Below are 24371 nucleotides of genomic sequence, written 5' to 3' on the forward strand. Positions count from 1 at the left end.
ACCCCCTGACAACCCCAGCTTAACACAGACATTGATTTCCAGTCAAGGACTGGATTATGAGTTTGTAACCATGGCAGACCAAGTACTAGAACATCATGCAAATTATACAGTACCAGGAAGCGAATCACCTCCTGATGAACGGGAGTCATACGCATGGTCACTTGTGTCCAGTACTGAGGTTTATTCATAGCCAAAGGTGTAGAGTCAATTCCCTTCAAAGGAATAGGGACTTCCAGAGGCTCCAGACTAAACCCACAGCGATTGGCAAATGACCAATCCATAAGACTCAGGGAAGCGCCTGAATCCACATAGGCATCGACGGAAATGGATGATAATGAACAAATCAGAGTCACAGACAGAATGAACTTAGACTGTAAAGTACTAATGGCAACAGACTTATCAACCTTTTTTGTGCCTTTAGAGCATGCTGATATAACATGAGCTGAATCACCACAATAAAAGCACAACCCTTTTTTCCGCCTATACTTTTGCCGTTCACTTCTGGACTGAATTCTATCACATTGCATTATCTCAGGTGACGGTTCAGACGACACTGCCAAATGATGCACAGGTTTGCGCTCCCGTAAACGCCGATCAATCTGAATAGCCATAGCCATAGACTCATTCAGACCTGTAGGCGCAGGGAACCCCACCATAACATCTTTAATGGCCACAGAAAGGCCATCTCTATACTTTGCAGCCAGAGCGCACTCATTCCACTGAGTAAGTACCGACCACTTCCGAAATTTTTGACAATAAATTTCTGCTTCATCTTGCCCCTGAGAGAGGGCCAACAAAGCTTTTTCAGCCTGAATCTCTTGGTTAGGTTCCTCATAGAGCAAACCCAATGCCAGAAAAAACGCATCCGCATTAAGCAACGCAGGGTCCCCTGGTGCCAATGCAAATGCCCAATCCTGAGGGTCACCCCGCAGGAAAGATATAATTATCTTGACTTGCTGAGCAGGGTTTCCAGAGGAGCGAGATTTCAAAGAAAGAAACAACTTGCAATTGTTCCTAAAATTCAGAAAACGAGATCTATCTCCAGAAAAAAACTCTGGGACAGGAATTCTAGGTTCAGACATAGGAGCATGTACAACAAAATCCTGTATATTTTGAACCTTAGTGGCAAGATTATTCAGGCTGGAAGCCAAACTCTGGACGTCCATGATAAACAGCTGGGATCAGAGCCATTCAAAGATTAAGAGGAGGAGGAAGTAGCCAGGCTGCAATAAGGCTAGGCAGCAAACTGTGAGGGAAAGAGAAAGAAAAAAAAAAAAAAAAAAAAAACTTCCTCAGACTACTTATCCTCTTACTTCAGCCAATACAATTAACACTTTGTGGGCCGGTTATACTGTCATGATCCCAATGGCAGGGGATCACTAAAGGACAAGCACAGATACAAACAAGCTCTAGGGCGATGGAACCTGAGCTGACCGCGACCCTGAACCTAACACACAAATAAAAGTAGCCGGGGAACGTGCCTACGATGATCCTAGACGTCTCGCTCCAGCCGAAGATCTAACTTCCCCCTATTAGAAGAAACACAGACCTCTCTTGCCTCCAGAGAAATCCCCCACAGAAATAGCAGCCCCCCACATATAATGACGGTGAAATGAGAGGAAAGCACATACGTAGTATGAAAACAGTTTCAGCAAAATGAGGCCCGCTAAAGCTAGATAGCAGAGGATACAAAAGTGAACTGCGCGGTCAGCGAAAAACCCTTCAAAAAACCATCCTGAAATTACTTGAACTCATGTGCCAACTCATGGTACATGAGGAGCAATTTCAGCCCACTAGAGCAACCAGCAGCAAGAATCACATATCTGCAGGCTGGACTAAAAACCAAATAAAGCAAAACACCAAAACAGGAAAATCCAAACTTAGCTTGACCAGAAGGTTCTAGGAGCAGGGAGCAGAGGTAACAAGACACACTGGATACATTGATAACCGGCGAGGAAATGCCAGCAAAGCCAGGTTAAATAGGAAACTCCCATATGCTGATGGAACAGGTGGAACCCAGAAACCCAGGAAAGACAAGTCACCCAGTACCATCAGTAACCACCAGAGGGAGCCCAAAAACAGAACTCACAACAGGAGTCCCAAAAGGGGACGGTAAGCCGAACAGGAATGGTGTCCCAATAAGGGGTGGAGTCCTAGGGAATGGTAGTTTACCAAAAGGGGAGGAGCATCCTGAAGGGGTGCCTCAGACTGACTGTTGCCTGGGGCAAATGAATTATGTGTGTCCACTCTGCTGTGTGAGCTATCCACCCGGTGAGAGTTTACGGGGGTGTGCTCTTCGGATGCATGTGATGGAAATGTGCGGACTGGCAGATTCTGGGAGCCCGCTGACTCTAGTGAGGGTTTCACCTGAGGGGTTTGAAATGCCCAATAGGAGGGTCAGGGTCACCTGCATCCATGGGCACACTAAGGACTATCCATCGGCCAGGGTGGTCCTCAAGACGGCCATGGACAGTACGATCCATGATGTCGCCATAGTCACAAACTTACCCTGTCCGGTGATAGTTGGAAGGGACTCTGGGCTGTTCAAAAACTTGAGGGAGAGGGGAGCTTCTCTACAACTGGAGAATGGAGGGCTCTCGGCTGGTGTGGTTGCGAACCTTAAGGCAGTAATACCTCTCAAAATTGACGGGTCAGACGTAGGGATGACCAAAGGAATGGTTGCGCCTTCCCAACTTACTGACCTGAAGTCACCTGAAGGGTACCCCAAGATGACTGTGAGAGATGTGGAAAATAAAACCTGTGGAACTGACACCCTGTTAGAAAGCAACTGGAGGGCTCACCATGTTGGGGGGTGTGACACAGACTCCGCGGGTGACTGTGACATGTCATTACCAGTAGCAATCACTAGAGCTGAGTGCGATGCTATGCTGTCAGAAGTACTGACACAGGGGAACGACAGGGCCCCACGGGCTGAAGACAGGATGGCAGTGGCAGCCATGCCAGAAAATGTGACCGGTTTAGGTGGGGATTGCTGGTTCCTGGATGACCGATCGGGTGGTGCTGACTCCCATTCAGACAGTGACGAAAGCGGAAAAGAGGACAGTAAGACTGACTCTGGTATAAATAGCAAAACTTCCTCCCGTTGCCGGACACGTAAAAGAGGAAAAGCGGCGGAACAAATTGCACCCTCGGAGAAGAGTGATAAAGAGGAGACAGAGACAGGTGCAAACAAAGATAATGTCCCTGAGATAGAAGTCACTTTATCCTTGACAAAACTCGGCACTGAAGTAGCCGAGGACATGGGAAATGTAAAACTGTCCCAGAGTGGTGGTAGGGCTCCAACAGCTGGTATCGCAGTTGGAGAACAACTCCAAGATAAAATAGAGAGCCTGCAGGGGAAGCTGTCCAATTCGACTGCTATCACCCAACAACTAGAGGATAAAGTTGACAAGCTGACCAAGGAAATGTGCACATGGAAAGGGCAAGCCGACAGCTTTTGCCAGGTAGAAGCGCACGTACAAAGCTTGGAGAAAGAGCGTGAGAAGGTCTGTCAACAGCTGGCAAAGGAAAGTTTGAAGGTGGCGAGTATGGAAGCCGCCAACTCCAAGCAGCTGGATCTGGTGTGTCACCTGGAGTCCGAGCTCTCAGCAGTCAAGGCCCGGCTTGTAGCGAAGGAAGCACAGGGGTTCCAGGAACTCGCTAAAGGTTTATCTCGTGAGAAGGAAAAGGTGGTAGATTTACAGGCCGAATTAAAAACACTAAAAGGGCAGGTTGAACAAGAAAAGGCCCTGAGACAAATGGCAGCGCACAGACTGGATGAGCTGGAGAAGGACGTCTCTGAGCTCAGAGGTCACCTGACAGCATAGCACAGTGTGAATTAGGTTTTAGGCGAAAATGTGGAAGTGCTCCGAGAAGCAGTAAGAGGTCTTCTGCCAGAGGAGAAGTTATGGGTCAGAGACTTACAGCAGCTATACTCGAGTGATAACAAGCTGGAACTGCAAATGCCCATCTTGGCGAGAGATGTTGAGAAGTGTAAAACTGTGGAAGAGCTCACGCTAAAAGCAGAACAAGACAGTCACCCGGTCGTGGCAGATGTCTTGATGGAAGTTTCGGAGGTAAACCAGGAGCCATCTGTCCGTGAAGAAAATGAGACCTCATTCTTTAAGTGCGTGATGGAGATATCCGAGGACGTACGGGATGCATGTACCAGTGAGGGTGTGCATGAGGCCTTGAAAAAGGCAGTAGAAGCATGTAGTGTGCATTGGGCACCAGAGACGGAACAGTTGGTGATACTGTCGACTAAGGAAGTCACAGCGAAGCGGGTGGCTATCCTGAGAGATATGCACCTACAATGTCTCCACACGAAACGGATGATCCTGTTGAGGAATGAGGAAGTTGCTCGACGTCTGGAGCTTGTGAGAGAAGCTCAGAATCAGCTGGGCTTTGTGGAAGACGTCATCCTGGTACCCAGAAGTTTGGTGGGGAAAATCGCCAGAAGACTTGGTAGAGTGATGCAGGAGATAGTGAATAAATCCGGTGTGAAGAGACTGAGGATTCCGGCTGATGATGAGGCCCAGGACGTGGGTGAAGATGGGATGATTACATTCCTTGTTGTCGGATCCGTGGAGAGTCTTGAGAATATCCGGATGCTCCTGGGGTATCGCGTGGTGTACCTAACAAAAATCAAGCAGCTAAGACGTGAGATGGAGCAAAGCAATAAAGAGCTGCAGAATATGAGAAAGGTATAGAGAAGTGAAGACGTTTGCTAAGGGCTGAAGGTCCTCAAGATGAAGCTAACAGAGGACATAAAGACCATGGAGGAAGTGGCCAGCAGAGAAGTTACAGAAAGAGGCCTGATGAAAGAGATAACAGTAGTGTCGTCTCAGTTAGCTCAGGGCTGAGTGACTTGGGCGGGAGACCCTGTAGAGGACGTGTTGACACAGAGTCAGTCCAGACAAGTGGTAGGGGTGCAAGGGAATTGCGACACTGGGTTGACTGTGATGCCCAAACCTGACTAAGAAGGCCCTCGTGACTTATAGGGCAAGGTGACTTGGGTACCCAGTCTCGAGGCCCCTGGGTCAAGACAAATGTTCAACCCCACAAGTTTGAATAGAGGGGGGAATATGTGATGCAGTGACCCCTGTAACATTTAGGGGGCGCTGCATGGTCTCCCCAGTATACACACGGAGGCGCATTGAGGCCATGAGAGTGCATGGCAGTTGCATACATAGCTGTGGTAATGAGATAAAGTCCGGCAGTGTGGTGAATGGCTGGTATGTGTGTCGCAGAGGAAGACACTCTGCGCTGCCAGCCTGAAATATATTGTGTTCTGGGACCTGTAGTCCCACTAGTAATTGTGTAGTTCTTAAGGGAGGTTGGCAGGGCTAGCTATGAGAGATGGGCGGGTCAAACTAGCCACACACCCACACTCCCACCCAGGGGAGTGGTTACAGGTATGTAATGTGACCAGGGTGTGGGTCACATGGTCTGAGTGAGGGGACCTGAATGGTCCATGTGCAAGGTCCTGGTAGAAACCTCGATATTGTGTGTGCTAGTCCTGAAGAGTACGTGGTGGGACTTTGCTACTGGTGGCCTGGGTATTGGAGGGTCCCAGCTGGGAATGGACGTCATAAATAGTAGCCGGACAGGCCACCTGTGTGATCCCGAGTAACCTGGGTGATGAGAGGTCCTGGGAGTAGGACTGGATCCCTGAACAGCATGAGGTGATGGCAAGGATCTGCAGAGCCAGTTACAGCTACTGTGTGGGGAAGCTACAGTTCTTCAGTGGGTCTGGAACTGACTATCCCCGTAGGCAGCTTCTCCAGAGAATAGGACCCGTGTGGTACTGCCAGTGAAAACCTGCAATGCTGGCAAGCAGATAATACCAGGCTGTGTGTGTTTGGCTCCAGAGCGAACCAGAATATTGGACTCGACCAAGAGTGTTAGGTCACAGTCCTCATGGAACAGAGCCACGCTGTGAACATTGTTACTTTGTTTTGCCATGCTATGAAGGCTGTTAGTTTGTGTTTTGTGCTACTGGGGTTTATGGAGTAATAAACCCAGTTGGACTTTTCAAGAAAAACATCTTGCTGTGTGTTATATCGCTGCCAAGCGAGTATTCCCCAACCCGTAAGTAAGTGCAATCATACAATGCATAGCTAGCTGGAAAGCAAAGCAGATCCTACCAGCGCAGGCATGCATGTAGCCAAACGCTGCGATCTTCTAACCCAAGAAATAAAGGTGACCACTCTCTGTCATGGCATCCCTGTGACAGAGAGAGAGAGTCAGAGAGAAGTTGTAAATCCAGGGGTTGGTGGTGAGTCAAAACAGAGAGAAGGAAAGACAGCATTGAAATAGGAAAGAACTGAAAGAGAGAGGGCAGGGAGAAAGGAAAAAACATAAGACTGCGAAAAAGAAGGGAAGGAGAGAAAGTATTGTGTAGAATCTCATCACAATAAAGTCTATTTATTCTATTTGTGACATACATGAATTTTGCATGTGAATCAAATGTTAATGTGATAATGCATCTTCACCAAACACAATGTTTATTACCTCAAATTCACAAAAAAAATTTGGAAAATTTGGGGGGGCCCTAGTATTTGTTAGCCCAACATTTTTCATGTCTTTGTCATGTCTACACGTAGATGAATTAGATTAAATGCATTTACCAGCCCAGGCTTTTCATTAGCTAGAACTTACAGGAGTTTACCAGTTGCAACAAGTCACTGACTTTCCAAAGGATAGTTGATGATAACTACTAAATAATTGGGGTTACATAAAATACTGCTATGAAACAATAATTGCTTGCATAATTCAATAGGCAATCCCAAATATTAAACAAATCAAACTTATAGCTTTTAATTTTTCTGTACTCTAAGTAGTTGGGTCAGTATTCAATTGCCTCATTAAACTATAGGAGAAGGGAAGAAGGTATCACTCATAAGCTGCTGATAACGGATCATCGATAAAATTAAGACATTTATTTGTCCAACCCATTTCCTGTATCTTTGGTCTACCTCTGACCAGTATCTGTACAGCAGCTCTTTTACATGCCCGTTGTGTGTTGCCTTTCAGCAACCTAACAAGGTGAGTGAATCCTCCCTTTTTGACACCCCATTGTCATAAGATAAGACCCTATTGCACTTTATTTAGTCCCAGTTTATTCCTCATCTACAGTACAGACCAAAAGTTTGGAGACACCTTCTCATTTAAAGATTTTTCTGTATTTTCATGACTATTAAAATTGTACATTCACACTGAAGGCATCAAAATTATGAATTAACACATGTGGAATTATATACTTAACAAAAAAGTGTGAAACAGCTTAAATTGTGTCTTATATTCTAGGTTGTTCAAAGCAGCCACCTTTTGCTTTGATGACTGCTTTCCACACTCTTGACATTCTCTTGATGAGCTTCAAGAGGTAGTCACCGGGAATGGTCTTCCAACAATCTTGAAGGAGTTCCCAGAGATGCTTAGCACTTGATGGCCCGTTTGCCTTTACTCTGCGGTCCAGCTCACCTCAAACTATCTTCGATTGGGTTCAGGTCTTGTGACTGTGGAGGCCAGGTCATCTGGCGTAGCACCCCATCTCTCTCCTTCTTGGTCAAATAGCCCTTACACAGCCTGGAGGTGTGTTTGGGGTCATTGTCCTGTTGAAAAATAAATGATGGTCCAGGTAAACGCAAACCGGATGGAATAGCATGCCGCTGCAAGATGCTGTGGTAGCCATGTTGGTTCAGAATGCCTTCAATTTTGAATAAATCCCCAACAGTGTCAGCTGCAAAGCACCCCCACACCATCACACCTCCTCCACCATGCTTCACGGTGGGAACCAGGCATGTAGAGTCCATCAGTTCACCTTTTCTGCATCGCAGAAAGACACGGTGGTTGGAACCAAAGATCTCATATTTGGACTCATCAGACCAAAGCACAAATTTCCACTGGTCTAATATCTATTCCTTGTGTTCTTTAGCCCAAACAAGTCTCTTCTGATTGTTGCCTCTCCTTAGCAGTGGTTTCCTAGTAGCTATTTTACCATGAAGGCCTGCTGCACAAAGTCTCCTCTTAACAGTTGTTGTAGAGATGTGTCTGCTGCTAGAACTCTGTATCACATTGACCTGGTCTCTAATCTGAGCTGCTGTTAACCTATGATTTCTGAGGCTGGTGACTCGGATAAACTTATCCTCAGAAGCTGAGGTGACTCATGTTCTTCCTTTCCTGGGGCGGTCCTCATGTGAGCCAGTTTCTTTGTAGCGCTTGATGGTTTTTGCCACTCCACTGACTGACCTTCATTTCTTAAAGTAATGATGGCCACTCGTTTTTCTTTACTTATCTGCTTTTCTCTTGCCATAATACAAATTCTAACAGTCTATTCAGTAGGGCTATCAGCTGTGTATCCACCAGACTACTGCACAACACAACTGATGGTCCCACCCCCATTTATAAGGCAAGAAATCCCACTTATTAAACCTGACAGGGCACACCTGTGAAGTGAAAACCATTCCCCGTGACTACCTCTTGAAGCTCATCAAGAGAATGGCAAAAGTGTGCAAAGCAGTCATCAAAGCAATAGGTGGCTACTTTGAAGAACCTAGAATATAAGACATAATTTCAGTTGTCTCACACTTTTTTGTTAAGTATATAATTCCACATGTGTTAATTCATAGTTTTGATGCCTTCAGTGTGAATGTACAATTTTCATAGTCATGAAAATACAGAAAAATCTTTAAATGAGAAGGTGTGTCCAAACTTTTGGTCTGTACTGTATATCATTATATTACATGAATAGTCATAGACTATTTGACCAGTATAAATCTTCAAAAGGTTGTCCACTACTTGGACAACCCTTTTCTAAATGCCAGAATCCCACAAGTAATATAAGAAAAGCCTATGCTCATCTCCCATAGTAGCTCCATTCCTTTGATGTCAACATCTTGTCTCCCGTAACTCAAGTGTATCGCTATGTCACTTGAGCATTGCAGCCAATCAGTGGCTATTGATCAGCTGCAGTCTTTACCCTTTTGTCAGTGCTGACATCTGCTCTCATGAAATATTGAGCAGCAGTAGCAGATAAATGACCACTAATTGGTTGCAGCAAAAGATCCGATGCTGACATCACAGGAATAGTAGAAGCATAATCTTTTCTTATGTTACTCAGGGGACTTGGCATTTTCATGTAAGGGTTGTCCAAGTAGTGGACAAACCATTTAACATTGATAAAAGGTAATAAATCACCTTAGATTCACAGTTTTAACTGCAGTATAAGTGGTTGCTCGTGTGCTTCTGCAGGACAGCCTAACCCTCGCCTAAATAATAGACCAATAAATATGGCAACTGGCAATTAGCTACATGAATGAATGACATGTACAACATAAATTATATTAAATATTCATTCCATGGACACAAGGTATGTGTTATTATTTAACCACTGCTACATACTTGTCGGAATTCCGCCGTGAATGGACCCAAATAGGCTACGATGCCGGAACTTAGCAACATGTCTCCCACTATGTTCTGGTATGTATCTTCCAGTTGTATGGCTACACCCCTCCAGCGCTGCTTTTCTCCACCAAGCCCATTAATTAGCTTTTCCGCTCGATTCAGCTTCAACCTTAAATAAATAACATAAGTATGTTATGAGAACGGCTATTATGGCATTATGAACAATTCGAAAGCAGCGTGGGCATTTTTCTTTAATAGCATTGTCGTACAAAGCTTGCTACCCAGCTGTTACTCTTGTACGAAAGCCAGTTGACAGGATAATTTACTGGAAATGATTAGATTAGTATTTTTAGAATTTGCAGGTACATGTAAATTCATTGACACCTTGAAGCTGGATCTCTGCAGTCTGAGAAGCGCCTTTATTGTGCAGCACTGTATTGTAAGACCGTCTGACAAAGTCATTAGTAGCATGAGGACCTCGGCTGTGTTTCATGTGCCATCTAATATGGCAAGAACGCACATAGGCAGAGCAAGGCTGATAACTCATTTTTACAGGTTACACATTTACATTATCTAAATGCTATACCACCAGCTACCTTGTGCAGATTAGAGTGGAGAAGATAAAAGTGCATAAATCACCCAGATCTGAAACACTAAATCAAAGTATGAGTCTTTTGATTGTGAAAGCATTTCTCTTATCATTCTCTATTCAATACCGTATTAGTAACCTGACTATATCTCATCTCACATTGTATATCAAGTAAATCAGTTAACTGTGCACCCTGCTGCGTCTTTCTGCAACTCAATGTGTTCTCTTTATGACCTACATTTTTATAACTGCATAATTACCAAATTTCTATGTCCATGACTATAATTAGTGGCAATGAGCACGGCTATGCAGTAAACTAATTCTATGCGTGGAATTCGCTATGCAACAAGCAGGTGTTTGCATCTTATTTTTAAAATACCGTATTTTCACCTGTGAAAAGTAAAGGAAATACATGTCTGTTTTTGTAGTTTTTTATTTTTTTTATTACCACAAAGGACTACTCTAATGCATTTTAAGATTTGGACATGGACCTTCGTGATTGGGTCATGGTAGAACGACTTTTACTCTCTTTTGATCAAAATGGTGTCAATTAAGTATCCTGTTTTTTAATGGTTTTGGTACTATTTACTTAATTCCTGCAGGTATCTATTTATTGTTTTTATTCTATATTTTGTTTCTTTATAGCCATAGTGTGCATGTGTACCTATACATCGCACTTATACCAATGGGTTTGCTTACCTATGATTTTGGTTTTCCGCTTAACAATGGCAAGGTAATAGTGGTAGATTTTCTAGTATCTTACTTGACAAAATAGACAGGGCCCCAAAATAGACAGGGAGCAGAGCAGTTCCTGGGCCTGACTGTTATTTGGATCCACATGTGGAGGTTCCTCTCCGCTACAAATGGAGCAAGTACAAGAAGCTAAAGAAAAACTGAAATTTTGAGCCAGCATGCTTGTTAGTATAAGTGCGATGTATAGGTGCAAACTCACACTATGGCCATAAATGACAAAACCTAGAATAACTATAATAAATAGATAGCAATCGGTGATAAGTAAATATTAGTAATAAATGTAAAAAACAGAGAGTATTTAGTTGAAACCATTTGGATTAAAATAGCATAAAGACACCCCACGTTAACAAGGTGTACCCTCAGTGAGGAAGGGGGAGGAGTGAAGTTCAGCACTCCTCCCCTCTTACTCACTGCTTCTATTTGGCCGTTGAACCCATTTTCCATTCCTTCATTGCCAAGGTGTACCCGCAGTATGGCTTCCTTCTATTTTGAGGCCTACTAGCACATAGTGAAGTGAGATTCTAGAGTTAGGTGCCATCCTTGTCGTGTTTGGTTGGCTTTTATGCTCTTTTGATCAAAATGTTGCCAGCAAATTATTCTATGTTTTTTACATTGTTAAAGAACTTCTTTCACCCCTTAAATTGATATTAAACTATTTAATCTTTCATGTAAGGACCTTAGGCCTTATAAAAGTCATACATGTACTGTAGATTTTAGTCAATGTGTTTTAATGAAAAGCAGTTTTATTACATATGTAAATGAGAATGCTTCAGTGCAACTTTGGCGTGGCCAACGGCCAGGTTCACCTTTCTGTCCCCTAAGTTACCATAGTGTGCGCCTCTCCTCATGGCCATTGGCAGCACTTGCTTTGTAATGACTGTCTGATTTAACTCTGCATATACTGACACTAGAGGGGCTGAGCACATGCTCACACAGTGTCAGTGTGCAGGGGACAATTTCTCATCCCTCTACTGTGTATAGCAGCCATTATCTACACGCAGGATTACACAGCAGCAACAGATGATGCTGTGAGGAGAGGGATGAGAACGTGCAGAATGTCAGTGTATACGCACACTCATCTCTCTCTCCTGTGTGTAGTTGTGTGATCGTGTGTGTAGTGAGTTGCTGCTGTACACAGGAGAGAGAGATGATACGGGCACAGTGACTATGTGTGCGCATGCACTCAACCCCTGCATGTAAGTGCAGGTGCACTATCATATCCCTTTTCTGCGTATTACAGCCCCTCGCTTCACACAGGATCACACAGCAGCAGTGGCAGCTACACACAGGACAGGGGAATGAGAACTCAGCCCCTGCATATACTAAAGTCACAGACATGTCCCTCATGTGTCAGTGTGCATGGTGGGGAGTTAGATCAGGCAGAGCACCAAAGTGAGGGTAGCCAATCAACCTGAGGGTTGAAGCAGAAAATTGCAAGTGAGGGTGTGGAAATGTGCACAGAGCCCTTGGCCACGCCAAGGGTGTCCCGAGGCTTCCTCATTTACATACGTCATATAACTGTTTTTCTCTAAAACACATTTAACAAATTCTACAAGTATGGTCTTTATAAAGGATTGGTCCCCAATGTGAAAGTCGAAATAGTTTAGATTCATTTTTAGATTGTACATGGAAGTATATTTTCACATGGTATAAATGTATATGGCATGTACAGTATATTTAAGTCGGTGCCAATCTGAGTTTCGAAGATTACTTGCAACTCCCCAGCCTAAATTGCAAGAATATACTGTAGAATCAGGCATTCTAAAATCTAACAATCCAGCTCCCTCTTTCACCCGACATCTGCCCTTGATAGGTAGTACTCAGTACAGTAGCCATGCCCATGAAATAGTCTAAAAAGGCGAGTTGTACATTTTTGTTTAAAGTCAATTGTATGGCATAAGAAAAAATTGTCAGAACATTTCTACATATGGAAGTAGTTGAATAGCTCTATAAGTAATTGTCCTCCATTAAAAATTATGCTTTTTTTGCAAAATATCTGATGTGTCAATGGACTTAGAAGAACCAGTCTATGTATCATTATGCTTACATAGCACTATCATACTACTCAGTGATTAAACAGTTATTGTTATCACTGTCACCATTGGGTCTCACTATGAAATTTCCCTATCAGTATGTCTTTGGAGTGTGGCAGGAAACTCGAGAACACAAAGGAAACCCACGCAAACACATACACACATACAAACTCCTTGCAGATGTTGTCCTTGGTGAGATTTGAACCAAGGACCCCCGCGCTGCAAGGTAACAGTGTTAACCACTGAGCTTGATTTGCATATGATGACTACAATAGATTTCTCATGACTGCCAAAATACATAATTTTTATTTAGAAAAAAGCACCTTTACAGCCATACCACTACTTCAATCTAAAAGTGTGCTCAAAGGTTAGTTAAGAATTTGATATAATATCTGTTGTGATGCAGTGACCGCTGTTACAGCTAGGGGGCACTGTAGGTGCATATCGGGATGCGCATGGAGGCATATCTATGATTATGAGGGTGAAATAGTGACCGTCAGGATTGTTAATGGCCGGTATGTGTCGCAGAGGGAATCTGCGCTGTAAGCCAGTAATGTTGTTCTGGGACCTGTAGTCCCACATGTGTTTGTATAGTTTTGTAAAGGGAGGCTTGCAGGGTTAGCTGGAGAGCTGGGCGGGTCTGACTAACTACACACCACCCATTTTGGTGAGTTGGTGATCCCTGTTAGGCTGCTTCCCAAGAGTGTGGACTGACAAGGAGTCAGCGTGTGGAGCAGAAGCTCCAGAAAGGTAACTCCAGATAAAGGGGGGTATAATAACGGCAGAGAAGTATCTGCCAGTGGAACAGACTGTTGGTGCTTATTGTGTTCCATGAACTAATGAACTGTGCGGCCTGCAGTCACCCATGGCAACTGGACAAAGTAAGATCCAGCATGTTTAGCGTCTGTGAGATGAAGCCGTATATGAAGTGATGTAATGAACTGTTCGTGGTTGCGGTTTATGATACCTGAATAAACCGGATAGACTGTTTTGTGATAAAAACCTTGCCCATGTGCATTTATCCCATTGCCAAGCGAGTGTCCCCCAATATTCTCAGTAAGCGCTATCTCAGATATGGTGCTAGACTGCGGGCAACGGTCCAGGAAGCACGTGTGGAGTTTATTGCTGTAACTCAGCAGGGTTACGAAGTTTGCTGTGGATCAGCGGGTCCACGAAGCTTACAAGCATCTGGCTGTAACTCGGAGGGGTTACGAAGTTTTGTTGTGGATCGGTGGGTCCACGATGTCTGCAGTGCGGAGCCATGCAGAGCCTTGTGGAGAGGAGCTGCAGCTGCAGCAAGAGGTTCTGCAGCAGCAGGAGCTGCAGTTGCAGCAGCAGCAACTTGTGATCAGCACCTGGTTGTGCCGGCGGTTTGTGACTGCAGTAGGAGCTGTAGTAGCGTCAGCAGGAACTGGTGAGGTGTCGAAAGGACATTGGTCCAGATCATGCAGACTCTTAAAGGTCCAGTGCTGACCCAGAGAGATTTTTTTTTGCATTGTGCGAACTGATGCTTGAGAGTACTATGGTGAGTCCACGAGGTGTACCCCAGGGAAGGGGTGGTGTCTCTAAAAGTGGCTGGTAACCCGAACAGGGATAGTTGCCCAAAAGAGGGTGGAGTCCCAGGGAATGGTAGTTCCCAAAAGGAGGCGGAAGCTCACAAAGTTAAAAGGGTGTTGCAGACGGGCTGTCGCCAGGGGCAATTGTGCTATGCAGGTCCTTGCAATGCAGTCAATTGCACTGTTCATGACACTGTTCCTTCTGGCTAGATGGGGAAAGTTTGATGGGGCTGATAGACCCGGGGAGTAGAGGGTCTTTGCTGAGTATCCCTCCTGAACGTTTTGTGTTGTCTGGTACAGGGTTAAGAGTGAATGGCTCTGGTGGGGACGTTAAAGGACATTTGATAGCATAACTCTACATTGAGGCGACTAAGGGGTCCACGTACCTCGAAGTGACTGTAGTCCCAGACTTACAGTATACTATGGTAATAGGGTGGGACTTGGAAGCCTTATTGGATTGGTGGATAAAAGGGATGGTCTCAGTAGAAATAATGTGCATGGGCGGTAGTAATGTGGAGAGTGCGCCCCCTAGAGATGACAGTCCTAAGGTAAGCATGACCAAGGAAAATGTTGGACGGGCCCAACTTAGTGAAATGACGGTGGCAGCAACACCTCCCAAAACTGGCAGGTCGGACATACGAGTGACCAGAGGAAAAGATGCTTCTGCCCAACTTACTGACCTGAGGTCCCCTGGATTGTACGACAGTATGGCTGATGCTGATGTGGTAGTTAAACAGAGTGGAGCTGACACCCATATAGAGAGTAACTTGAGGGTTCACCATATAGTGGGGTGTGACACAGACTCCGGGGGTGACTGTGACTCTGAGAAAGTAAGAGTGTACAGTAAAGAAGAGCCCCACAAGGAGGACAAGTCCTCCCATCACTGAAGGAGCTAGGGCCACCAAGACTTTGCTCAAGTGACTCTGGCTGATAATAGAAGGTCATGTTCTTCTACCTCCCATGTGAGTTCTCTTTCAGATGCTGAAAAGATTGGGAAGGAAGGTGATGTGTCGCTGCCCATAGCAACCGCTAGGTTGGAGTCGGTCAGTTGGTGGTGCTGGTCAAAAGGAAAACCACGATGGTCACAGAGAAAAGTACTGCAGAGACAGGAAAAGGTGAGATGATGGAAGATGGTGAAGGCTCCAAAGGACCTGATGCGGAGGAGCTGGGGTAACTGGATACCTAAAAGAGGGCCAAAGATGCCATTGCTGAGTCACAGGTGAAGAACGAGGGTGCAGGGGTGGAGGAAGCCACCAAAGGAGTAGCTCCTGAAGCAGATACCTTCTCGAGTGATGAAAGCTCAACCAATCCAGAGGTTGGAAGAAGTGACTTAAGGAGGATCCAGGAGACAGTAGAAGCCCGAGTTAAGCAAGAGGAGCTTCAGAGACAGGCTGCTGAGTGCGGAGTGGGTGCTTTGGAGAAAGAGGTGTCTGAGCTCAGAGGTCACCTGTCAATGTGGCAAACTAAGACCAAGCCCCTAAGGGAAGATGTGGAAGTGCTCAGAGAAGGATTAAGAGGTCTTCCGCCAGAGGAGAAGATGATGGTCGGTGACTTATAATGGCAGTGCCAGAGTGGTAATGAGGCGGAGCTGCCAGTGCCCATCTTGTCGAAGGCTTGTACAGAAGTTGAAGCTGAGGAAGAGTTTGTGCAAGGAGCGGAACAAGACAGTCACCTGGGCGAGGCAGAAGTTTTGATGGAAATGTCCGAGGCAAAACGGGAGCCGTTCGTCCGTGAAGAAAGTGAGACTTCCCTCTTCAAGTACGTGATAGATTTACCCGAGGACATACGGGATGCATGTACCAGTGAGGGTGTGCATGAGGCTTTTAAAAAGGCAGTAGAAGCCTGTAGTGTTAACTGGGCACCAGAGACGAAACAGTTGATGATACTGTTGACAAGAGAAGTCACAGTGAAGCGGGTGGCTATCCTGAAGGATATGCACCTACAGTGCCTCGGCAGGAAACAGATGATCCTGTTGAGAAATAAGGAAGCCACTCAACATTTGGAGCAGGCCAGGAAAGCTCAAAGTTGGCTGAGCTTTGTGGAAGATATCGTTCTGGTATACAGAAATTTGGTGAGGAAGGTCATCGGAAGATTTGTCAAAGTGATGCAGGAGATTGTGAATAGATCCAATGTGAAGAGACTGAGGATTCCTGCTGATGATGAGGTCCAGGTCGTAGGTGAAGATGGAATGGTTCCACTCCTTATTATCGGGTCCATGGAGAGTCTTTTTTAATATCTGGATGCTCCTAGGGTATCGCGTGGCATACCTGAAAGAAATAGAGCAGCTAAAACAGGACCCACTGCAGGTTAATAAACAGCTGCAGAACATAAGGTGTTGGCTGCCTTCAACCTAAGGAAAAGGGAACAAAAGGGACCCTCCAAATAATGGAATAGTTGACAGTCAAAGGCATTCAGTTAGACAAGGAGGTCAAGTATCTGAAAGTGGCAGTTCTACTTCCAGTACAAAGCAAAGGGACATGGACAGTAGCGGATGTAGTAATGAAGGGTCAGACTCAGATCAGTCATCAGGCTTGACTGGACAGTGGACACATGACCGCAACAACCGTGGGTGGTGGCATGGAAAGAAAGGTCACGTGAAAGGGAAAACTTGGAAAGGGGGTTGACTAAAAAGGGTCTGGTGACACAGACAGACTGTGACTTAAGGGCCAAAGCTCAAGGCCTACATGTTGATCGCTGGGGGGCGGGCACAACTTAACAAGGGTGTGTTGATGTATGACATTCAAAACTGACTGATATGGTTCTCTCGACTGGTAGGGCAAGGTAACATGCGCAACCTGTCTCGAGACCCGGGTGTATGACAGGTGTTCAACCCCAACAAGTTTGAACAGAGGGGGGTATGTGATGCAGTGACCCCTGTTACAGCTAGGGGTGCTGTTTAGGTGCTCCTCGGGATGTGCATGGGGGCGTATCTGTGATTATGAGGGTGAAACAGTGACTGGCAGGATTGTAAATGGCCGGTATTTGTCGCAGAGGGTGTCTGCGCTGTAAGCCAGTAATGTTGTTGTTCTGGGACCTGTAGTCCCACAAGTGTTTGTATAGTTTGTAAAGGGAGGCTTGCAGGGTTAGATTTGTGCTGGGTGATAACTACTGTGTTGGGGAAGCTACCGTCCTTCGGTGGGTCTGGAACTGACTGATGTGTGCCTGCCTGACAAGATGGTGATCCCTGTTAGGCTGCTTCCCAGGAGTGTGGACTGACAAGGAGTCAGCGTGCTAAGCAGGAGCTCCAGAAAGGTAACTCCAGATAAAGGGGGTTATAATAACCGCACAGAAGTATCTGCCAGTGGAACAGATTGTTGGTGCTTATTGTGTTCCATGAACTAATGTACTGTGTGGCATGCGGTCATCCATGGCAACTGGACAAAGTAAGATCCAGCATGCTTAGTGACTGTGAGATTAATCCGTAAATGAAATGATGTAATGAACTGTTCGTGGTTGTGGTTTACGTTACCTGATTTAACTGGATAGACTGTTTTGTGTTAAAAACCGTGCCCGTGTGCATTTATCCCGTTGACAAGTGAGTGTCCCCCAACACACTCAATAAGCGCTATTCCACACTGTATACAATCTTTATTTATATTGTTAAAGAAATGGTTAATCTTCATTTTGTTAAATATCAGAAAAATAGCAGAAAAACAAAGTATTGCACAAGGTTATCATCTGAGTCTCATTTCCCGGATATCTTACATAACAGTGGTCAATAATTCCCAGAAAATGTCAAGGATGTCTGGTTGTTATTGCCCAGATTCTGTTTCTGTCCAAAAACGCCCAAAGATGTTGAATGTTCAGCCACAATTTCATAAAACGACCTACATGTTCATTCTTTCACCTAATTTATCTTGTATACTAGGATGTGTCTGACAACCCATTGCCAATTTATTATGTAACTCTACATTTCCTTTTGATCTTGGGCCTTTAAAAGCCCAAACCTAAAAATAAAGACCAGAGACTATTTGGACAGACAACGAGCATGTGTCTCTCTGATTATTGCTTCATTCTGTAGGTACCTAAAACACAGAACACCTGAGCAGGTTGGAAATCCCTTCTCTAACAATATTGCCAACTTTATTCATTATTCATAACATTAGCTTTGCCTTCCATGGGCTCCTGCAAACTTTGCAGTCCCCTTAACTGAGGCACTAGCACCACAAGACATGAACATATAGAGATCTACGAAATTCCAAATATAACATTATAAAAGCCTACTTACCGTACATCCTTTTAAGCCGGTCTGTAGCTATTTAAGGTTTGAAGGTAACAATTATCAGATATGTTAGTTGAAAGAAAAGCATTAAGCCCTGTTTACCACTATAGTAATTATTATAATAATATAGGTTTGACACAGCAGAAAGCTTCCTACAAAACCCAACATTGACCTTACCATAAATTATACATAGAAGCCTATTTAGTAGCTGTAATGTGTGGCTCAATTATTTATAACATACATGTGATATATTTTCATTTTCTGAAAATTATATTTAAATGTCCCTGTAGAGCTGGAACTAATTTCAAGCAATAGGATTTAGATTTACCATCCATGGAGAGGCACCGTTCATGGCAGCCTCTTAGATACTTTAGGCAGTAGAAGTTTCCTGCTCTTCTCTTCCATAATGCCCCTTTCAATAAGTGATAATCATGTCCACCTAATATCATTAATTAACACTACAGTACGGCTATTTGTAATGGATCCTTCCACATTTTAAAGAAAAAGTAGGACAGCATGATGTTCTATTTTTTGGTCATACAACTGACATCTCATTAGAACTCATTCACACCAAATGTAAAGAGTTTCCCCACAAACACTTTAATCAATAGATCTTGGAATAATAATAATTTCCACAATTGGATATGTTAAAAAATGTTCCTGTGCTGAGCTAATCTTATTAATGTTCTGCTATGTACTGTGTAATGGCCGTGTCTGACCATACAGGAACATGATCTGATCATATCACAGGGGAGGGCACAAAAGAGTATACAGACAGGACTGCAGAGAATCACAGCTGCTGGTTTCTGTAAGGAAAAACATTTTCCTGTCTGTTTTAAATTTTGCTCAGATAGAACCAGCTGTGATCCAGTGCTGTCCTGTCTGTATACTCTCTTTTGCTTCCTCACCCTGGTTAGGAGCTATGATATGATCAGACCATGTTTTCTGCACATCCATATCAAAGGGGCGCATTTAGAAGATTATTTTGGGACGGGAATTTTTTTTAACACATCCAATAGTGGAATTTTTATTCTAAGATCTATTAATTAAACTGCACATTGTTCATGGGAAAACCCCTGTACGTTAATACGGTCCCCTGAGCGTCACTGGACCCAACTCAGCTTTTATTCTACTCTTATGACAAAACAGAAGAATGAAATTCACAATGCAGATGTGAACATAGATGCATTAAATTACTTTCTTGATAGTGATTCTGAGAATTTATTTTCTATAGAACAGAGCCATATCACAATTTTACTGGCCTTAGAAATATAAGTAGATCCTCCAGCATTCCATACACCATATTATATTTTTTTATTCGTAGGAAGTACCATTTTTAAATTAGGCATTAAATATGCATCTGACATAGGAAATCCCTACTCTTTCATTTCTCAACATGTAAGGATTTGTCTAAGAAGTTTGTTGACTTCTTCCATTTCAGCAAGCTGGATGTTGAATATAATTCTAGACTTTATTACAAGCTTTGATTCAGCAACAGCGTAAAAATAAGCTATATACAGTATCATATATAAAGATAATCAACTGTTTATGATATTTCTATCAAAATATATAGTGGACATACCATTTAAAATATTTTGGTAATGACTGTACGATTTAAAGGACAGGTGACACATCGGTTCAAATTAGCAAATTAGCAGTCTCAAAGGGTTTTTCTCAGACTTACTTGGTCATATTTATATTTTCCTCGAGGATTCTTTTCTGTGAGAGCTTTTGGGATAATTGATCCTGAAGATCTTTTAGTTTCGCAGTGACTGCCTTTAACTCTATTCTCTTGATTTTGAGTTTATCCATGTGAATTTTTAAATCTGCCTCTGCTGTTTCCAGTCTTTGACGTTTTGGAGCTACAATCTTGACGAAAAATAATACAGAATATCCAAAAGAAAGGTTTAGATTGTCGCTTAGGCTATTTTTGTGGATTTATAATCTGACTTGAAAATGTTATTGAACAAGTCATTTTTTGCATGAAAAGTATATCAAGCATAGTATAATTACTACTTCCTTGTAGCATTTAAGACAATTTTCTCTACATTTATACTAATGTGATCTTATACCTCACCAAATGTAATAAAATAACATATTAGCAAAAATTTCACAGTCCCATTTAAAATATTTACCATGCTGCTGTTAATACGAGACCCACTGAATTTGCCTTTCGGCACATTACATACATAAAACAAGAGCTGACCAGCACGAATTTCTCTTGATATGGTCAAGACTCTAATGATTTGTGACAAGGTGAGAATACAAATGACCTCTAACAATAAAGGAATGAGTGGTGAAAAAGTTTGCTACGTAAGTTTGAAAAATTACTTGAGGTTTTAAGAGTTTCTGACAACTTTTATAAAATATAATGCAGGTTTACCTTCATAAATTGTACAGAGCATAGAAAATCTATCTTTTCAGAAAAAGCTGAAAAAATATAATGATGTAAAAAAAAATTGCCTTTTTTTAAAGTACAACTGAACAAAATATTAACGTAGTGCATCAATACTACTAATTATAACACTGTTAAACTCAATTCACACTGTCTATAATACAAAGTTGCCTTGCGAGGAAAACCTCACTATATGTATTCTCTGATGTTCAGATAAGCTATCGCTAGCTAAATGTATTCCAAAAGGGTGACATTTTGGCAAATATTTAGCCATTATATATAAAGATCACAAAACCCTACCTCTCTATGCTGACGACACCCAATTATACACTTCTGCTCCCGATATCACACCGACCTTTTTAGAAAACACCAGTGATTGTCTTACCGCTGTCTCTAACATCATGTCCTCCCTCTATCTGAAACTAAACCTGTCAAAAACTGAACTCCTCGTGTTCTCTCCCTCTACTAACCTACCTTTGCCTGACATTGCCATCTCCGTGTTCGGTTCCACCATTACTCCAAAGCAACATGCCCGCTGCCTTGGGGTCATCCTTGATTCTGACCTTTCATTCACCCCCTACATCCGATCACTGGCTCGCTCTTCTTACCTGCATCTCAAAAACATTTCTAGAATTCACCCTTTTCTTACTTTCGACTCTGCAAAAACTCTGACTGTTTCACTTATTCATTCTCGTCTGGACTATTGTAACTCTCTACTAATCGGTCTCCCTCTTGCAAAACTCTCCCCGCTCCAATCTGTCCTGAATGCTGCAGCCAGGATCATATTCCTCACCAACCGTTACACCGATGCCTCTACCCTGTGCCAGTCATTACACTGGCTACCCATCCACTCCAGAATCCAGTACAAAACTACTACCCTCATCCACAAAGCACTCCATGGCTCAGCACCACCCTACATCTCCTCCCTGGTATCAGTCTACCACCCTACCCGTGCCCTCCGCTCCGCTAATGACCTCAGGTTAGCATCCTCAATAATCAGAACCTCCCACTCCCGTCTCCAAGACTTTACACGTGCTGCGCCGATTCTTTGGAATGCACTACCTAGGTTAATACGATTAATCCCCAATCCCCACAGTTTTAAGCGTGCCCTAAAAACTCATTTGTTCAGACTGGCCTACCGCCTCAATGCATTAACCTAACGATCCCTGTGTGGCCTATTTATAATAAAAAAAAAAAAAAAAGGTTCCTCGCATCATGTTCTCATACACTTTATGCAGTATTAGCCCTCTGTGTCTGTACTGCTACATACTTAGGCAGGTAACTGGTTCATGCAGCTTTACATGAACACCTGAGCCTTACACTATAGCTGGTCCGAATAACTAAAGCAATTGTTACCATCCACCTCTCGTGTCTCCCCTTTTCCCCATAGTTTGTAAGCTTGCGAGCAGCAGGGCCCTCACTCCTCCTGGTATCTGTTTTGAACTGTATTTCTGTTATGCTGTAATGTCTATTGTCTGTACAAGTCCCCTCTATAATTTGTAAAGCGCTGCGGAATATGTTGGCGCTATATAAATAAAAATTATTATTATTATTATAAACCCTATGCTGTAATAAAAAGCATACGTTCATGCATACATTCAGAGAGACACTTCATAACTCTTTAAAGACTATTTTTCCCACTATTTGTAGTCATCACTGTAATCCCCGGCAGCAGTTCACTATAGATATTTTATAACGGACAGACAAGAGGTGCCCAGCTGGGTGGGGGGCTTTGTCACTGCCAGAGGAAGAACAATATATAAAATAATGGATAGGCAGGCAGATGCTACCGCTGATCTATTCATTGGCATCAGTGAAATGGCGCTGATCCATGCCTGTTTCATTTGGACAAATGTAAGGTTTTCTATACTGGCAGAGGACAATCTGTTGCACTTAGGCATGACAAAGCCATGAGCCATGCAGAATAATCTTTCTGATAATTTACTGGAGACTGTTCAAGACAAAATGCCTATGGCAAACTGGTCCAGTTCCTCTAATAGTCCAATTTGCTTATTCAGAAGTTCATACTGTTGGGGCTCAGGGTATATGCCAGTGAAAGGACACAGGCCAGATACTACTAAACTTGGATATTTAAGTAGTGTAATTGTGCTTGCTTAAGTGTGCCTTATTGGCAGAGTGGAGATAAAACATCTGGTCCATCAAGCCAAATATACTGTATTGACTGCTCTTGTCTAGGGTACTTATTGTAGCCCTGTAGTTACAGATGAAGGATAGTGATGGGTGAGCCCAAGGATGTTTTGGTGTGGGCAGACTTTTTATTTAGTCTGGTTTGGAACTTGAACTTGACCCCGGACTCCGAGCCCCATTCAAGTCAATGGGGACCAGAACTTCAATACTTTTATATCTCTATAAAGTAGTCAGAGTAAGGGCTAGAGGGTTGCAAAATGAAGCTAAATGTGCGACAGAGCAGGACAATTGCCCTGCAAACAAATGTGGTAGGAAAATAACTTAAAGTGGTTCTGTATCCAAAACAATCATGGTAAAATAGGGAGCAAATGAATAACATACATAAAAATGTTAACAATGCCCTCAGAGAGACTGAGGCTTGCTACTACAAGTCCAGTTAAAAATTTCACCCACAATGTATGGGGAAGAGTACCATCACAGAAGCAGCTTACAAATTTCACCCACAGATCATGTTTCCACGTTTCAATGTCATGGGTTTACCATGAAGTAGAGGAGCCAGAAGACTGCAGGATTGTATTTCTCTTACTCCTGCACTGATTAGAAGCCCTTCACCTTCTTAAATAATGGTGTAAATTTATTTTGGCAATGCATGGGTTAATTTGCTCTTTAGAGAGCTCCTGGAGCTTTAAGGCTCTCAGCTGTGCACTGATAGCCACTCCCATCTCCTATATAAACTAGGCCCAGGCTAGCACTCATTGTCAGAGATAGCTTATGTTGCATTGCTGGAAATTGTTGTTGGTTATTATAAGAGCAGGTGTTTGGTGGGTTTATCTGTGACTGTTGCTATGTTTTGAATGTGTGATAATTCCCTTTCTTTTCCTATGTTGGTCAAACTCCCTCCTCCACTCTCAGATGCTTTACTTTGCTATATGTGTGTGGATATTTGTATGTTTGGCATTTTTTGTTATCCCTGTTTGTATTACCTTGTTAGTCTGGTTGATGTACTACTACTACTCCTCTTTTCACACACAGAGCATGTTTCAACATTTATCTCACAGAAGCAGATAACAAATTTCTCCCACAGATCATGTTTCCACATTTCCCCCATAGAAGCTGATAACAAATTACACCTACAGTGCATGTTTTCACATTTCCCTGAGAAAGCTGATTAGACATTTCACACCCAGACATCGGGGCAAAGTACCCCCACAGGCAGGGTTTCAGAGTACACACAGTGGCTTAAAGGCTCAGTATTCCCACAGATATGAAA

General features: G+C 43.4%; 1 protein-coding gene across 1 annotated transcript in view; it reads right to left on the bottom strand.

Annotated features, from left to right (window-relative positions):
- The window catches only part of LOC138674484 (dynein axonemal heavy chain 3-like), a 3367401-nt gene that overhangs the window by 446125 nt on the left and 2896905 nt on the right, over positions 1–24371 (bottom strand). Inside the window, 2 exon segments of the mRNA XM_069762320.1 lie at positions 9403–9574; positions 20243–20427. Of these exon segments, the coding sequence (XP_069618421.1) occupies positions 9403–9574; positions 20243–20427 (357 nt within the window).

This window comes from Ranitomeya imitator, chromosome 4, assembly GCF_032444005.1.
Source record: "Ranitomeya imitator isolate aRanImi1 chromosome 4, aRanImi1.pri, whole genome shotgun sequence".
Classification (NCBI taxonomy): Eukaryota; Metazoa; Chordata; class Amphibia; order Anura; family Dendrobatidae; genus Ranitomeya; species Ranitomeya imitator.